Source organism: Anomaloglossus baeobatrachus, chromosome 3, assembly GCF_048569485.1.
Source record: "Anomaloglossus baeobatrachus isolate aAnoBae1 chromosome 3, aAnoBae1.hap1, whole genome shotgun sequence".
Taxonomy (NCBI): domain Eukaryota; kingdom Metazoa; phylum Chordata; class Amphibia; order Anura; family Aromobatidae; genus Anomaloglossus; species Anomaloglossus baeobatrachus.
Window position 1 is genome coordinate 314,308,597 of NC_134355.1, and position 15,769 is coordinate 314,324,365.

A 15,769-nucleotide genomic window follows, 5' to 3' on the forward strand; every position below is an offset into this window, starting at 1 on the left:
TGCTCCTGTTTTGTAATTTTAATCTTTTCTAAGAAATTTGGACATTTTATACGATCTACATCCAGCTGGTTCCTTACAAGCGCCGGACATATACGTCTTTTGTCTTCATACGGTTGCCCATACAAAGTTCAGGCTGCTGTAAGGATACTGGAGAACTGGAGGAGGTGAGCTGACAACTTTGTTTTGTATCTCTAAGTTAAAAGAAGGTATATTCATTGGACCTCAAATCAGGAAATTGCTAAAAGGTGAAACATTCGAGTCAAAACTAAGAAGCATGAGTCATCTGCTTGGTCCTCCTTCAAAGCAATTGTTGATGGATTCTTGGGTAACAATAAAGATGATGACTATGTTTCCATAGTCAATGAGTTATTGCAAAACTACAAAGAAATGGGCTGTAGAATGTCAATGAAAATTCATTTTTTTACATTCGCACCTTGACTTTTTTCCAGAAAACTTGGGTTCTGTTAGTGATGAACAAAGTGAGTGTTTTCACCAGGACATTCTTAGCATGGAGAAATGCTACCAAGTACGCTGGAATCCTACAATGATGGGCGACTACTGCTGGATATTGTGTAGGGAGATAGATGAGAATACATACAAAAGGAAAGCCTCATCAGCCCATTTTGCCCAAACAACATGAAATTAGAATTTGGATTTTGATAGCAATTAAGCTGAAAGTATATAATTTAAATGCTATTGCTATTATTTTGACTTTGAGTCATCATTATGACTTTATGCCATTGATAGTGTAGCTTTTAAGAAGGTCTAATATTTTCTTATTTTTCTTAAAATGATGTGTATCTATTAAATGTGACATGATAGAAAGAATCTGACTTTTCCACTGAAATCAGCACCCCAAAATTAGTTAAAACCACCCATTTTCAAACCAGATACAGAAATTTTTTTTTGTTGACCAGTGATAATTATCAATAAGTAGCCTCAGAATCAGTGCTACTATTAATTAAAAAGAATTATTATAATGACTATCATTTTTTAGCTATATAACCTCCCATTAAGAAATATTTGTAATATATTGTGATAAACATTTCCATCTTGTGCTATGTCATAAGGATCATCTTAAAGACCAGGCACTTGATTTCAGATTGTAAGGAACGTGTCCTCAGAAAATGACGTACTGTATAATTGAAGCTTTCAAGTTGGACATATTTTTTAATTATTTTAAAAGATTTACTTTATTCTATTTTTGTACTTTTTATGTTTAAATACCCTCCCCTGGACATCAGTTAATATATTCTTGTATTCCCTATGGTCATGCAGCTGCTGTAAAATATATCTCTAAATGATATTAGCATCTTCAGAAAAATGGCTCTCATATAATCCTGTACATAAATAGAAAAAAAATAGAATAAAAAGCAGAACATAAAAACAGCATGGAATATGCTGCATATCAGTATATATAATATTAACTAGTGAATAATAAGTCCTATAAATTTATAGACTCAGAAAAGTATAATATAAAAAACAAACTTTATACATAACATACATAAACAAATTTTAAAAAATGGGGTAGATAATGGTATATCACAGACATAGAACACATGGAAATGACATAGAATACAATGGCGGTAAATAAATGTTGTCAAATAGTATCTAAATGCTTCACCGCTGTGACTTGTCACACGGAGTTTTGGTCAAAACTCGCCAAGCATCATGGCAGCATCAGACACTGTTCACATTACAGATTCTGACACCACACACAATGGTTTTTCTGGTGTTTCTGAGTTACATGGGCAGGCTCTGGCTTCGACCAGCTGTGTGCTCATTAATGGTCAGGCTAGCAAGAGTTAAAATCTGCTAGCCTGCTGATTACCTCTGAGATCACATGTTGTTGGAAACCTATCACATTTACTCACCACTTTTTAAGATCCAAAAAGGAAAAACAAAAGCCAGCTTACCCCAATCCAATGTCTGATCAAATGGCTGCAGACTGCGGAGAACTCAGCATGGATAAGGGGAGTGGAAGCACACTCAGAGGTCAATATCCAGGAAAGGGTTTTTTTATTCAGCGTATTACTCAAATAGGCGGTCTTGTAGTTTAAAAATTAACTTTTATTTCAAAAAGGATAAAAAGCCATCTTACGTATGTCTGACAGACAAAAAATATTCTTTTAGATGTATATCTCAGACAACGCGTTTTGACGTACTATCGAAATATATATGTGGGTATAGCATGAGGACCCGTGACGTGGGTTGTGGGCAACTGTATTCAAGCCGTAATACCATCCAATACCTCATATATATTTTATATATATGTTTTTGCACATAACATTTTATACAGTATGCAGCCAGGCCCCTTAATGTTAGGCCTTGTATATTGGCGTTCCCGTCCCTGTGTGGTACTGTGGCACAGTCTGCCTGGTTGAATTGTATGGGTGTGACTAATAGGCTGCTTACCAGTTACTGTGCACCTACATGTGAGAACGGCGCCCTATACAAGCCACTTGTGTGCAATTTTATCATCCAGCAATCGACTCCTCCATCAATTGGAGGTGTGTGTGATTTGCTTCCTTTGCATCTGTGATGCTTCCACCTTACTGGGGGACTTGTTGCATCCTGCTAGTGCATTAGTTCCTTGGCCTGGGCAGGTTACAACTGCTGCCCTCAATTTCTGTAAGTAACTATATGAGAAGCTATCTGCAGATGCTGCAGAGACATACACAGAAATGATTACTTGCTGATTTATGAAGCTGATTATATTTGTTCCTGATTGTTCCTGAATAAAACCATCAGTTACTGTGCTGCACGCTTGGAGAATATCGCTGATAGGCTATGTGCGCACGCTGCGTTTTTTTGACACTGTGTTTTTGGCCAATAAAAACGCACCCCCGTCAGAAAAAACGCGTCAAACGCATGCGTTTTTACCACGATTTGGTGCGTTTTGCTGCGTTTTTGATCTCTGTGTTTTGCTGCGTTTCTCCAATGCATTGTATGGGGGGAAAACGCAGAAAAGAATTGACATGTCCATTTTTTTTTTTTTTTTTTTTTTCAAGCTCAAAAACGCAGCTTAAAAAAAAAAGTTGTGTGCGGACAGCAAAAATGAAAATTCATAGACTTTGCTGGAGAAGCAAAGTCATGCAGTTTTGAGGCCAAAAATGCACGCGCAAAAACGCCGCGAAAAACGCACTGTGCGCACATAGCCATAATCTGCTGCCTACAACATACAATTACCAAATCATGTGAAGGCAGCAGCACTCCCGGATGTGCATTTCACAACAGTGCTTTTTCAGAAGGAGTCTAAATCAGGGGGTGCTGATGCCTTAACCATCACAACAAGTATTGGTATAAGGCACTGTGCGCACATTGGTTTTTTTTACCGTGGATTTGCCATGGTTTTGCTGCAGAAAATGTTCATAAGCTTGCTGCAGTCCTTCCCCAGCAAAACCTATGGTAAGAAAAAAAATGCTGTGCGCACACTGCGATTTTTTTTTTTTTTTTTTTTTTTTTTTTTTTTTTTTTTTTTCACCAACAGGTTTTGCTGCGGAGTTTCCACTGAGGAATTAATGTCACTTCTTTTCCGCAGGTACCTGCGGTTTTTGCCATAGATAATGGTAAAAAAACGCAGAGAACAACCTGCGGAAAACTTGCGGTAAAACCGCAGCAAACTGCGGTAAAACCGTATGCGGTTTTCGGGTGCGGTTTGCTGCAGTTTACTACAGGTACGGTAATCTTTCAGTGGGTGCGGAATTTTCTTAAGAAAATTCCATTTTCTAGTGCGCACAGGGCCTTAGATATTCTAATTTAGTGTAGCTTGATGCCACCTATTGGTCTTGTTTGTTATTTGATCTGCTGGCAATAGAATATTTATCTCCATTGAGTGTTTATGCACTTTATGCATCAATTGATTGCTGTACACTCCAATATTTTGTAGTAATAACAGATATATTGCTAATTTCTATTTGTGGTCTAGTCACAGCAGTGAAGCATTTAGATACTATGTAACAACATATATCTACCGCCATTGTATTTTATGCCACTTCCATGTGTCACTGTCTGTGATATACCATTATCTACCCCTCTTTTCTAATTTTTGTTTGTGTCTATTGAATAAAATTTGATTTTATATTATACTTTTCTGAGTCTAGAGATTTATAGGACTTGTGTTTAATAAAGGGACTCTTTACAATATTTGGTGTTCTAAGTGAATAATATAGATCACACTTTCCTTTTAAATGGAATATCTCACAAAAACTTTACCACATTGAGATCAGCATTATGTAGAGACAGAGACCCTGATTCCAGTGATGTCTTATTTTCTGGGCTACTTGCTATAGTTTTGACAAAGTCACTGTTTGATAATGAATAGATTATCACTAGAGATGAGCAAACCTTTGGAAGTTCAGTTCGCCAGGTACATTTGAACCTTGAAAAAGTTTGGTTTTTGCCCCTGACTTGATTTGAACCTCAATGGAAGTCAGTAATTGGGCAGTTCGTGGCTCCATCCACATGCAGCCAGCCATAAGCAGAACACTTCCAGAGGTGGGTGGGCCGGGTTTTTGTTTGTGAGTGCACACTGCATCTGATGACGTTTATTTTTACCCCAAATGCGAACTGTTCAAGCAATGTAAGCGGCTCGCACAGGACTGAGAATCACTCATATCCAAGCACTGTGCTGCTCGCTTCAGTGGTTTGCACTCGTAACTCACTCAAACTTCGAAACGAAACTTTGTTTTTTTAGAAGGCAGTTTCCGATCCCAAACTCCGAACGTCAAACCTCAGGTTCACTCATGTCTAATTATTACCATAAAGACCTTATAAAAATTCTACCATGTAGTCCTTCATATTCAAGAGCTCTGTATAACCATGCCCTGTCATTGTTTAGTAGCTTTCTGCCTATGCACAGTGTACACAGAAAGCTCTCAGTCATTAGAATTACAGTAGATAAAACAGTGATTCTATGAAACCTACAGCACAAATCCCAGGAAGTTACACATCACTGGAATCAGGAGCTCTGCCCCTACATTATGCAGCTCTCAGATAGGATAACAAAAACCGGTGACAAATCCCTTTAAATCTTTCTTTAGCAACAAACTGCAGATGGTCACTGTTTCCTCAATAGTGCCTCCTGAAATAGTGATTGTTTCTAATCTTTCGGTTATCCCTCAAGTTACATATACAAAATTGAAAATCATGCAGAGGTTTAAAGCAAAAGTGATCAATGAAATTGTAACCTGCTCATATATTTAAAAATTTTATGATAATAACATTTATCTTATTTTACAGTCTTCGGTGGCTCGTGGTTTGATCATGTAAGGGGCTTCTACATGCACAAAGATGATTTTGACATACTGTTCTTGACATATGAGGACATGAAAAAGGTAATTAAAATCGTTTGCATTATCGAAAAATGTTTTCATTCTGAGCCATCCAGTGGAATTGGTACCTATATAAGGATTTTATTGCCAAAGACAAAATCTGACAAATGTGAGGCCCAGTTTCTTTTCTTTTCCAATATGCATGGTAATATATATGTCTATTTTTTTAATTTAAAAGAAATCTGTCGGCAGATTCTTGCTATGCAATCTAAAGACAGTGACATGCCCGCACCGGGGCCTGGGGTGACTTCTTACTGGGCGGCGGTTCTGCTCCTGGGGCGCTGTCATTTAGGGAATTGGAAGGGGATGATGACAGTTTATTCGTTATGCCACCTGTGGTATGCAGCAAGTTAAGTGCCCCCGCTGCGAGATGGGGCTCCCCAGGGCAGATGGTGATGCAGCTTAGTTGGTGCAGCTCCCCACAGGTAGAGCTGGGCCTTAGGGCAGATGGGGTGGTAGTAGTAGGCGATGGCAGGGGTTGCTGGGCTGGATACGCAGGCAATTAACGGAGCAACACAGTGATGCAGTCTCAAGGTTTTTACTCACTGTAGCAGGTCGCAAGGTAACAGGATATGCCAGTGACTGCCTTTGGAGTGCTGGGGCTTTACGGTGATGGGCTTCAGCTGATCCCAGGTACTTTGGAGGTAGAGTCCAGTTCAACTTTCTTAACGCCGCCTCGAAATCACTAAGGTTGACAAATCTCCGGGCCCGGATGGCATACACCCCAGAGTACTACAGGAATTGAGTTCTGTGATAGACCATTATTTTTAATCTTCTCAGATTCCTTAATAACAGGGTCGGTACCGCAGGACTGGCGCATAGCAAATGTGGTGCCAATATTCAAAAAGGGGACAAAAACTGAGCCGGGAAATTATAGGCCAGTAAGTTTAACCTCTACGGTTGGTAAAATCCTTGAGGGTTTCTTGAGAGATGCTATACTGGAGTATCTCAAGAAAAATAACCTTATGACAGAGTATCAACATGGGTTTATGAGGGATCGATCCTGTCAAACTAATTTGATCAGCTTCTATGAAGAGGTAAGTTCAAGCCTGGACCAGGGAAATGCAGTGGATCTTGTGTATATGGACTTTTCAAAAGCTTTTGATACGGTGCCACACAAAAGGTTGGTACATAAAATGAGAATAATGGGGATAGGGGAAAATATGTGTAACTGGGTTAAAAACTGGCTCAGTGATAGGAAACAAAGGGTGGTTATTAATGGTACGTACTCGGACTGGGTCTCAGTTCATAGTGGGGTACCACAGGGGTCAGTAATGGGCCCGCTTCTTTTCAACATATTTATAAATGACCTTGTTGGGGGCATGCGGAGTAGAATTTCAATATTTGCAGATGATACTAAACTCTGCAGGGTAATCAATACAGAGGAGGATAATTTTATATTACAGGTAGATTTATGTAAATTGAAGGATTGGGCTGAGAAGTGGCAATTGAAGTTTAATGTAGATAAATGTAAGGTCATGCACTTGGGTAGAGGAAATAACATTTATAATTATGTACTTAATTGTAGAACACTGGGTAAAACAGACACAGAAAAAGACTTGGGTGTATGGGTGGATGGTAAACTTCACTTTAGTGGACAGTGTCAGGCAGCTGCTGCCAGGGCTAATAAAATAATGGGATGTATTAAAAGAGGTATAAGTGTTCATGAAAAAAATATAGTTCTACCTCTGTACAAGTCACTAGTGCGACCGCACTTAGAATACTGTGTACAATTCTGGTCACCGATATATAAGAAGGACATAGCTGAACTGGAGAGGGTGCAGAGAAGAGCGACCAAGATTATTAGAGGAATGGGTGGGCTGCAATACCAAGACAGGTTATTAAACTTGGGGTTATTTAGTTTGGAAAAACGAAGGCTTAGGGGGGATCTAATCACAATGTATAAATATATGAGGGGACAGTACAGAGACCTTTCCAAAGATCTTTTTACACCTAGGCCTGCGACTGGAACACGGGGGCATCCGCTACGTCTTGAGGAAAGAAGGTTTAATCATAATCACAGACGAGGATTCTTTACTGTGCGAGCAGTGAGACTATGGAACTCTCTGCCGCATGATGTTGTAATGAGTGATTCACTACTAACATTTAAGCAGAGCCTGGACGCCTTTCTTCAAAAATTTAATATTACCAGTTATGTATATTAGATTTTATGACAGGGAATTGATCCAGGGAACTAGTCTGATTGCCGGGTGTGGAGTCAGGAAGGAAATTTTTTCCCCATTGGAATTTGTTTGCCACATTGGGGTTTTTTTGCCTTCCTCTGGATCAACATGTTAGGCTACGGGTTGAACTAGATGGACTTAGAGTCTCCCTTCAACCTTAAAAAACTATAAGTGTACCTTCCCTGTCATCTATGCGCTTGCTTCGCACTCCTGTCTTGCGCCCTCGCTCACTGAACCCTGTGCCAGTACCCGTGGAGCCTGTTGGAGTGGCATGAAGCTCTATCCTATGGTCCTTTTGGGTCACCTTCCAGCAGATTCATGTGCGGTTGTGGCTTTGGTGCTTGAAGTCCCCTCAGCCGCTGAATTTGCTAGTTGAGTACGTAGGTTCTTCTCCTCTAGCCTAGGGACCAGTCCCCGTGTTGTAACAAAGTCCTTCCACCTGTAGATTATATGTGGAACAAGGCCACGGAAGGTTAGCTCCCGTGGTCTCTGGGACCCCTTCTGTCTGTGCCCGGGCTGAGCAGTACCAACTCCAGACCTCGGGTCTTAGCTCCTCCACTCCTCCTTTCCTTCTTTCTCCACACTCCACCACTGACTGAATGACTCTGTACCCACTAGTAAGTCTCGACCCCCCCCCCCCCCCCGGCATGGCTTTGGGTATAATCACGTCTGATGAGGTGTTACTAAGTGAGGGTGTTATGCTTTGCGTGAAGCAGTTGTGACCTCCTCCTTACCCAAGATGAAATACCACACCTCTGGCTGAGGTACAGTACCTCTGAGGCCTCAGGGATGCCACAACAGCATGGTGATGTGTGAACACGCAGATTTGAACTATGCACTTCTTGTCACACTGTGTGCAGATGTTTACCTGGAATGATTGTTTTCGCTTTAGGAGATTATCATTGCTGGACTAGTCAGCTAGAGGTCAGCTAGTCCAACACGCCCCCTCCTCTGATTAGCACCTCTCTTTCTATAGACAATTTACATAGAAAGCCTGCTGTGCTTGGGGACAGCATTCTCAGCTCTGTTGCTTTGATAAATCTAAAAACTGATTTGTGTCCGAAGCGCTGCACCCAGTAAATTAAGTGATACATTGCTGTATTCAGGGACCCTTTGCCTACATATGCTGCTCTCACATGATGTAGCAAAAACAATACACATATATTCTGCATTCCAATCTGACGCCCCCGGTAGACCTCTGATGTCACAGTGGTGGGTGGCGATGTGGCCTTATTGGGCGCATGTGACAGACTTTTGTAATGGGGGTTTAAAAATAATATTAAAAAGGAGGAGAGAAAAATAAAATAAATAAAATAATCAAATAAAGAGTTTGTAGATGCCAGTTGGGATGTTTCGCTTTGGTATGGCAGGGCACTACTGAAGGTCCTCAGGAGTTAGGTGGTGATACACAGTGCCTGTCATAATGAGAGTTGACTTCTCTGCTGTATGGTGGTAGTGTACTCTTCCTGCTGCTACTATTTCCCTGCCTGGGAATGTGTCTTGTAGTCCTGGGATTTTCAAGACAAAAATAATCTGGATTTCTAATCCCTTCTGGTCAGCAGGCAACTTAAATCCTGACGGAAACTCACTATTTCTTCTAGAAGTTTCCAGGCTCAAATATGACACTGTGCTCCCATAGCAATCTCTCAGTTTGCCAGTGACATTGAAAGTCCTGGGTGCCTAGGGATTGATACCCTGCCAATGTGTAGCTGGTCCCTCCAGAGGTTTTAGCAGTTACCTCAGGACAGGACCATCTCCATATTACACTCCTCACATCACCCTGGCTTCAACTCCAGCTCTGACTGAATTTACCTCACACCTAAGCTCCTCCCCTATCTCCTTCTAGGGTGCACACCCAAGATTGAGCAGCTCCAGTAAGGGAGTGTGGGCAAATCTGTGTTTGTGGTGAACAGCAGAGATAACTGTATCTCATTAAAGCTGACAATACATGATATACAGATTGAAATACACATGCAGCAATTACCTGTGGCGACTAGGCACAGGGCCCCACACCTACAGATTTTCATATCTTTGCAAGTTAAAGGGGTTTTCCGAAATACCAAAAAAAATAACTAAAAGGTAATGCTAATATAAATAAAACCCTAAACACTAGAAATGAACCAATCTTTTGAAATTGAAATTCTCCACTTTCGCAAAATTTTTTACCAATATTAATTTTTCAGCAAAGTGATTCGCAGCATATTACAAGTACTTCAAAGTCTTCAATTACCCTGGAAAGACTTGTATAACCCTGCTGAGGTTTCACAGGACTATACTGAACCTCATTCAAGATCTTTAACCCCTTAACGACCCATGACGTACTGGGTACTTCATGGATCGTGTGCCGGTAAGGCCCGCCCCCTGACGCCGGCAGGCGGCGGCGATCCGCGCACATATCAGCTGTTATCAACAGCTGACATGTGTGCCTGCTAGCCGCGGCCATTAACCCCTTACATTTCGCTGCCAAAATCTTGGCAGCGATATGTATATGGGCGCCGCCATGACAGTCACTTACCCCACCCCCACCGGAAGTCACGTGACATGATCACGTGACTTTCGGCGGTTGCTATGGTAGCACAGGGTCATGTGATGACGCCTGTAGCTAACATGACTCACTTCCTCTCAATGCCGGAATACAGCCGGCATTGAAAGTGAAGCAGCAAATCTGCAGTTCTCAGCTCTGTAGCTGAGATCTGCAGATATTGCAGAGCGATCGGATTGCTGATCGCTATAGCCCCCTAGAGGGAATAGTAAAAAATAGTAAATAAAGTTTTAAAAAATTAAAAAAAATAAAAAAACCTAAAAGTTCAAATCACCCCCCTTTCACCCCATTGAAAATTAAAGGGCTAAAAAAATAAAAAATACACACATATTTGGTATCGCCACGTTCAGAAATGCCCGATCTATCAAAATATAAAATCAATGAATCTGATCAGTAAACGGCGTAGCGGCAAAAAAATTCCAAACGCCAAAATTACGTTTTTTGTTTGCCGCAAATTTTGCGCAAAATGCAATAACAGGCGATCAAAACGTAGCATCTGTGCAAAAATGGTACCGTTAAGAACGTCAGGTCGAGATGCAAAAAATAAGCCATCACTGAGCCTCAGATCCTGAAAAATGAGAACGCTACGGGTTTTGGAAAATGGCGCAAAACGTGCGCCATGTTTTTTTGGACAAGCTTGTGAATTTTTTTTAACCCCTTAGATACAAGTAAACCTATACATGTTTTGTCTACAAACTCGCACCGACCTGAGGCATCACATAGATACATCAGTTTTACCATATAGTGAACATGGTGAATAAAATATCCCAAAAACTATTCTACGATCCCACTTTTTTTTGCAATTGTTCCGCACTTGGAATTTTTTTGCCGTTTTCCAGTACACTATATGGTAAAACTTATGGTTTCATGTAAAAGTACAACTCGTCCCGCAGAAAACAAGCCCTCATATGGCAAGATTGATGGAAAAATAAAAAAGTTACGCCTCTCGGAAGAAGGGGAGCAAAAAACAAAAACGGAAAGTGCCCGGGGGCTGAAGGGGTTAACATCAACACAGCGTTAAGAATAACAAAGTGAGATTAACATAAATGGCTATGGCTATGATTTTATTCCATAGTAAAAAAAAATCCATGATCAGAATAAGAGCTTCTTCTCGGAATCCACCTAAAATGCAGCAAAACTCTGAAACAAAAATACTGCACCGCAATGTAAACGTGACAGTGCTGTGCACATGTCCATCACTTTGCAACTTTATATACAGTAACACTTTTAGGATACATAATCCTTGGAACCGTTAAAAGACATAATATGTTTATTTTTCTGGAGGCTTCTTTGGAAGCAGCTCGCTCTGAAAAATAGAGGATACAGGCAAAGACTTTGGCGATGAAGCCACTGCAAAAACGAGCTTTGCCATTGTTTTTCACTCTATACAGTCAGGAAGGAGCGTGGTCGGCTCTGCAGATTCAAAGTGTTATCTGCAAGAAAAAGATGGTGTGAACAGTGGCATAACTACAGTCTGGTGGGCCCTGGTGCAGAGTTTGAGCCTGGGCCCCCCCTCTCCTATCATCAGATGTATGGGCCATTGTAGCATTCTAAATCCTATAAAGACGTGCAAGTTGCCCCCCCCTCCCCATTTTATTGTGTAGCAATGTCCCCCATTCTGGGCCACTTCCTGGTAAATATGTCCACATCGTGGCCCCATCCTCGTGTATGACCCCATCATGGCTATATCCTGGTATATATGTCCACTATCATGGCTCCATCCAGGTATATATATATATATATATATATATATATATATATATCTATCTCTATCCCCATCATGGTATATCTCCCCATCTAACCTACTGTATCCTCACCTATCCCTTGTTGACTGTGAGCCCTCATGGGCAGGGACCTCTATCCTCCTGTACCTGTCTGTGTCTTGTATTATTTATGATTATTGTACTTGTCCCGATTATGTACACCCCTTTCACATGTAAAGCGCCATGGAATTGATGGCGCTATAATAATAAATAATAATAATAATAATCATCATCATGATGGCCCTATCCTGGAGTATGACCAACATCATGCCTATATCCTGGTATATATGGTCCATCCTGTTATATGTCCCCATCATGGCTCCATCCTGGTGTATGACCCTGATCATGGATATAGCCTGGTATATATGGCTCCACCCTAGTATATATATGTCACTATCATTGCCCATCCTTGTATATATGGCGTCATCATGGCCTACATGGTATATATGGCTTCATTATGGCCCCATCCTGGTATATAGCCCCCCCATCCTGGTATATAGCACTCCATCTTGGTATATAGCCCCTTATCCTGGTATAAAGCCACCTATCCTGGTATATAGCCCCCTCATCCTGGTCTATAGTCCACATCATGCTATATAGCCCACTAACGCACTGCACACAGTAAAAAAATGACTGTACTAGGTGTTCACTTTCATAATCAGGCACATGGAATTTTGTATAGAGAGCTAGGATGAATGTATAGATAGATAGATGTACAGACAGACAAGATGGATGGATAGATAGGATGTACAGATAGACAAACAGAATACACAGACAGACAGCTAGTATAGACCGCTAGTATAGGCAGACAGTAAAGACAGACACACAGTATACACAGACAGTATTCACAGACAGATAATATACTGTAGACAGACAGTATACACCGAAAGACAAACTGTATACACAAACAGCATACTGTAGACAGACAGTATACACAGACAGACAAACTTCAGAAGGGGGGGAGCAAGCACTGCTTGAAAATGGCATTGGAAAAATTAAAAGTGTAAATTCACAAATAATTCCAACTGTACTACAATACAAAAATGAGATTTTTAACAAAAAATTCATCAACCTTTTGAGCCACCCCTGCCACGTCACGGCAAATCTCAATAGGGGGGTCCTACGCTATATTTAATATTTCCATTGTGCCATTCGGCCTCAAAAATTCATTAAGAGTAGAACCATATTAAAGCAACACATTTACCTGTAACATTTCAGAAACCGCTTCCATGTTTGCAAGGAGAGGCAACCGCGAATAATGGTAGCCCAGGTCCCAGCATGTGCAATGAACGCCACACATACCAGGAAAATGTCAGAACTAACTCTCACAGTGCCAGACCAGTGTCCATGAATAAAGGTGGAACAGGCCCAAGTAAATGGTGCTTAATTACCAAGCCTGTGGACAAGGGGGAGGTGGTGAACTGTGAATTAATTTTTGAGGCCGCATGGCACAATGGAAATATTAAATATAGCGTAGGACCCCCCTATTGAGATTTGTTGTGACGTGGCAGGGGTGGCTGAAAATTTTGATCAATTTTTTGCTAAAAATCTCATTGTTATATTGTAGTACAGTTGGAATTATTTGTGAATTTACACTTTTCATTTTTCGCACACCATTTTTCAAGCAGTGCTGGCTCCCCCCCCCTGCATATTCCCTCTGTTTCTACCAAAATTATATATTGGTGGCTGTTCACACTTCACCACCTCCCCCTTGTCCACAGGTTTTGTAATTAAGCACCATTTACTTGGGCCTGTTCCGCCTTTATTCATGGACCCTGGTCTGGCACTGTGAGGGTTAGTTCTGACATTATCCTGGTGTGTGTGGCGTTTTCTGCACATGCTGGGACCTGGGCTACCATTATTCGCAGTTGCCTATCCTTGCAAACATGGAAGCGGTTTCTGAAATGTTACAGGTAAATGTGTTGCTTTGATATGGTTCTACTCTTAATGAATTTTTGAGGCCGCATGGTACAATGGAAATATTAAATATAGCGTAGGACCCCCCTATTGAGATTTGCCGTGATGAATTTTTTTGCTTAAATCTCATTTTTGTATTGTAGTACAGTTGGAATTATTTATGAATTTACACTTTTAATTTTTCGCATGCCATTTTTCAAGCAGTGCTGGCTCCCCCTCTTCTGACAGACAAACAGTATACACAGACAGACAGACTGACAGTATTTCCTTATGTTTTTTCTACAGGTGTTTTTTTCTGTGTTTTGTTTCCACATGTACTTGTTTTTTTTTTTTTTTTGCATTTTTTTCTATATGTCTGAGGTATAATTTATGGTGTTTTGTTTGTTTGGGTTTTTTTTTTAAAAATGAAACTTTTTTTGTTCTTTGTTTTTTGTCTATATATGGATATACTTGTTATGGCACTGTTTAATATGTAGATCTGGTTGTCTATGGAACCTATGTAAGTCACTATATGCTTCATTTGTTTGTATTTGCCTATAATTAAGGAGTGCTTCTCTGAAACATGTAAGGCGCTATAAGGCATATGGAGAGATTGTTTTAGTCCATATAAGAATTTTTTTACTTGGAATTAATAAATTTGAAGTTTCTTAAAGACATGGTGCTGGATTTGTTCCCCCCCCCCCTTTCCTTCCCAATAATTGTGACAGCTGTGGACGCCAAGCACGGATACCGTGCACCGACCCAGGTGGAATGTAGACACAGAGACTGGTGAGCTTGATATATTGTTTTTTGTTATTTTTACTAAGTTGTTTGGGCTATTCCGTGCTCACTTCCACAAAAATATTTTTTTTTTTTTTTTTTTGATAGAAAACCTCTCCATAAATATGCCTTTAGAAAGTGAAAGCTGCATGAAAAAAGGTGGCTAGTATCTTCAGTAAGAATAAGAATACTTTGAATAAAACCTTGTCTACAGAGGCAGATGAATTGTTTTATACCTTGGACACGTTCAGTAACAAAAAACTGCGGGTTTGGTGGGATGCAACCTCCCTACAGAAATATATAGATTGCTCAATGATCCCCAGAGGACTCAGGATAAGGAAACCGCCTATAAATACTGTATATATAACGAAGGTTTATTGACAGACTGGAATGCTGCATTGACTGAATATTCATTTAAATTAACGCAGCTGGTCATCCGAGAAGAGAATGGGATCATTAAGGATTTGGATGAGAAAATTTTGCAGCAATCATCAGTTGTTGAAAAATACAATCCCTGACGATGAATATATCAAATTAAACCAGCGCATTCAGTCTAAAGCCCGCTTTACATGCTGCAATGTATCTTACAATGTGTCGGCGGGGTCATGTCGTAAGTGACGCACATCCGGCATCGGAAGGTACATTGCAGTGTGTGACAGGTACATGCGATTGCGATTGAACGGTAATACGTTTATCGCACGCACATTGTTCATTTCTCTAGAATTGAATGTCAGATTGTTCATCGGACCCGGGGTAGCACACATCGCAGTGTGTGACACCCCGGGAACGATGAACAGATCTTACCTGCGGCAGCCAGCCAGCAATGCGGAAGGAAGAAGGTGGGTGGGATGTTTAAGTCCCGCTCAGCTCCGCCCCTCCGCTTCTATTGGCCGGCTGCCGCGTGACGTCTCTGTGACGCCGAACGTCCCTCCCACTCCAGGAAGTGGACGTTCGCCGCCAACATCGAGGTTGTATGGACGGGTAAGTACGTGTGACGGGGGTTAATCGTTTGTGCGGCACATTCAACAAATTGAACGTGACGCACATACGATGGGGGCGGTTACGATCGCATACGATATCGCATGCTGGATTGTAAGGTGTAAAGTAGGCTTAATATGGACAAATTGGAGGAGTCCATTATTGAATTAAAAAAATCTAAATTCGATAGGGATTGAATAGATTATTACAACATAGACACTGTTTACAAATGGAGACGGAATCCTAAACCTAGATCCATTCTTAAAAAGAACAGAATGGAACAAGAGGATTCAA

At 40.8% G+C, this 15,769-nt stretch overlaps 1 protein-coding gene across 2 annotated transcripts in view; it reads left to right on the plus strand.

The window, feature by feature from the left end:
- LOC142295227 (amine sulfotransferase-like) overlaps positions 1 to 15,769 on the plus strand; it is a 79,164-nt gene that overhangs the window by 46,890 nt on the left and 16,505 nt on the right. For both annotated transcript variants that reach the window (XM_075338316.1, XM_075338317.1), the window contains exon 5: positions 5,242 to 5,336. In XM_075338316.1, the coding sequence (XP_075194431.1) occupies positions 5,242 to 5,336 (95 nt within the window). The remainder of the gene's footprint in view (positions 1 to 5,241; positions 5,337 to 15,769) is intronic.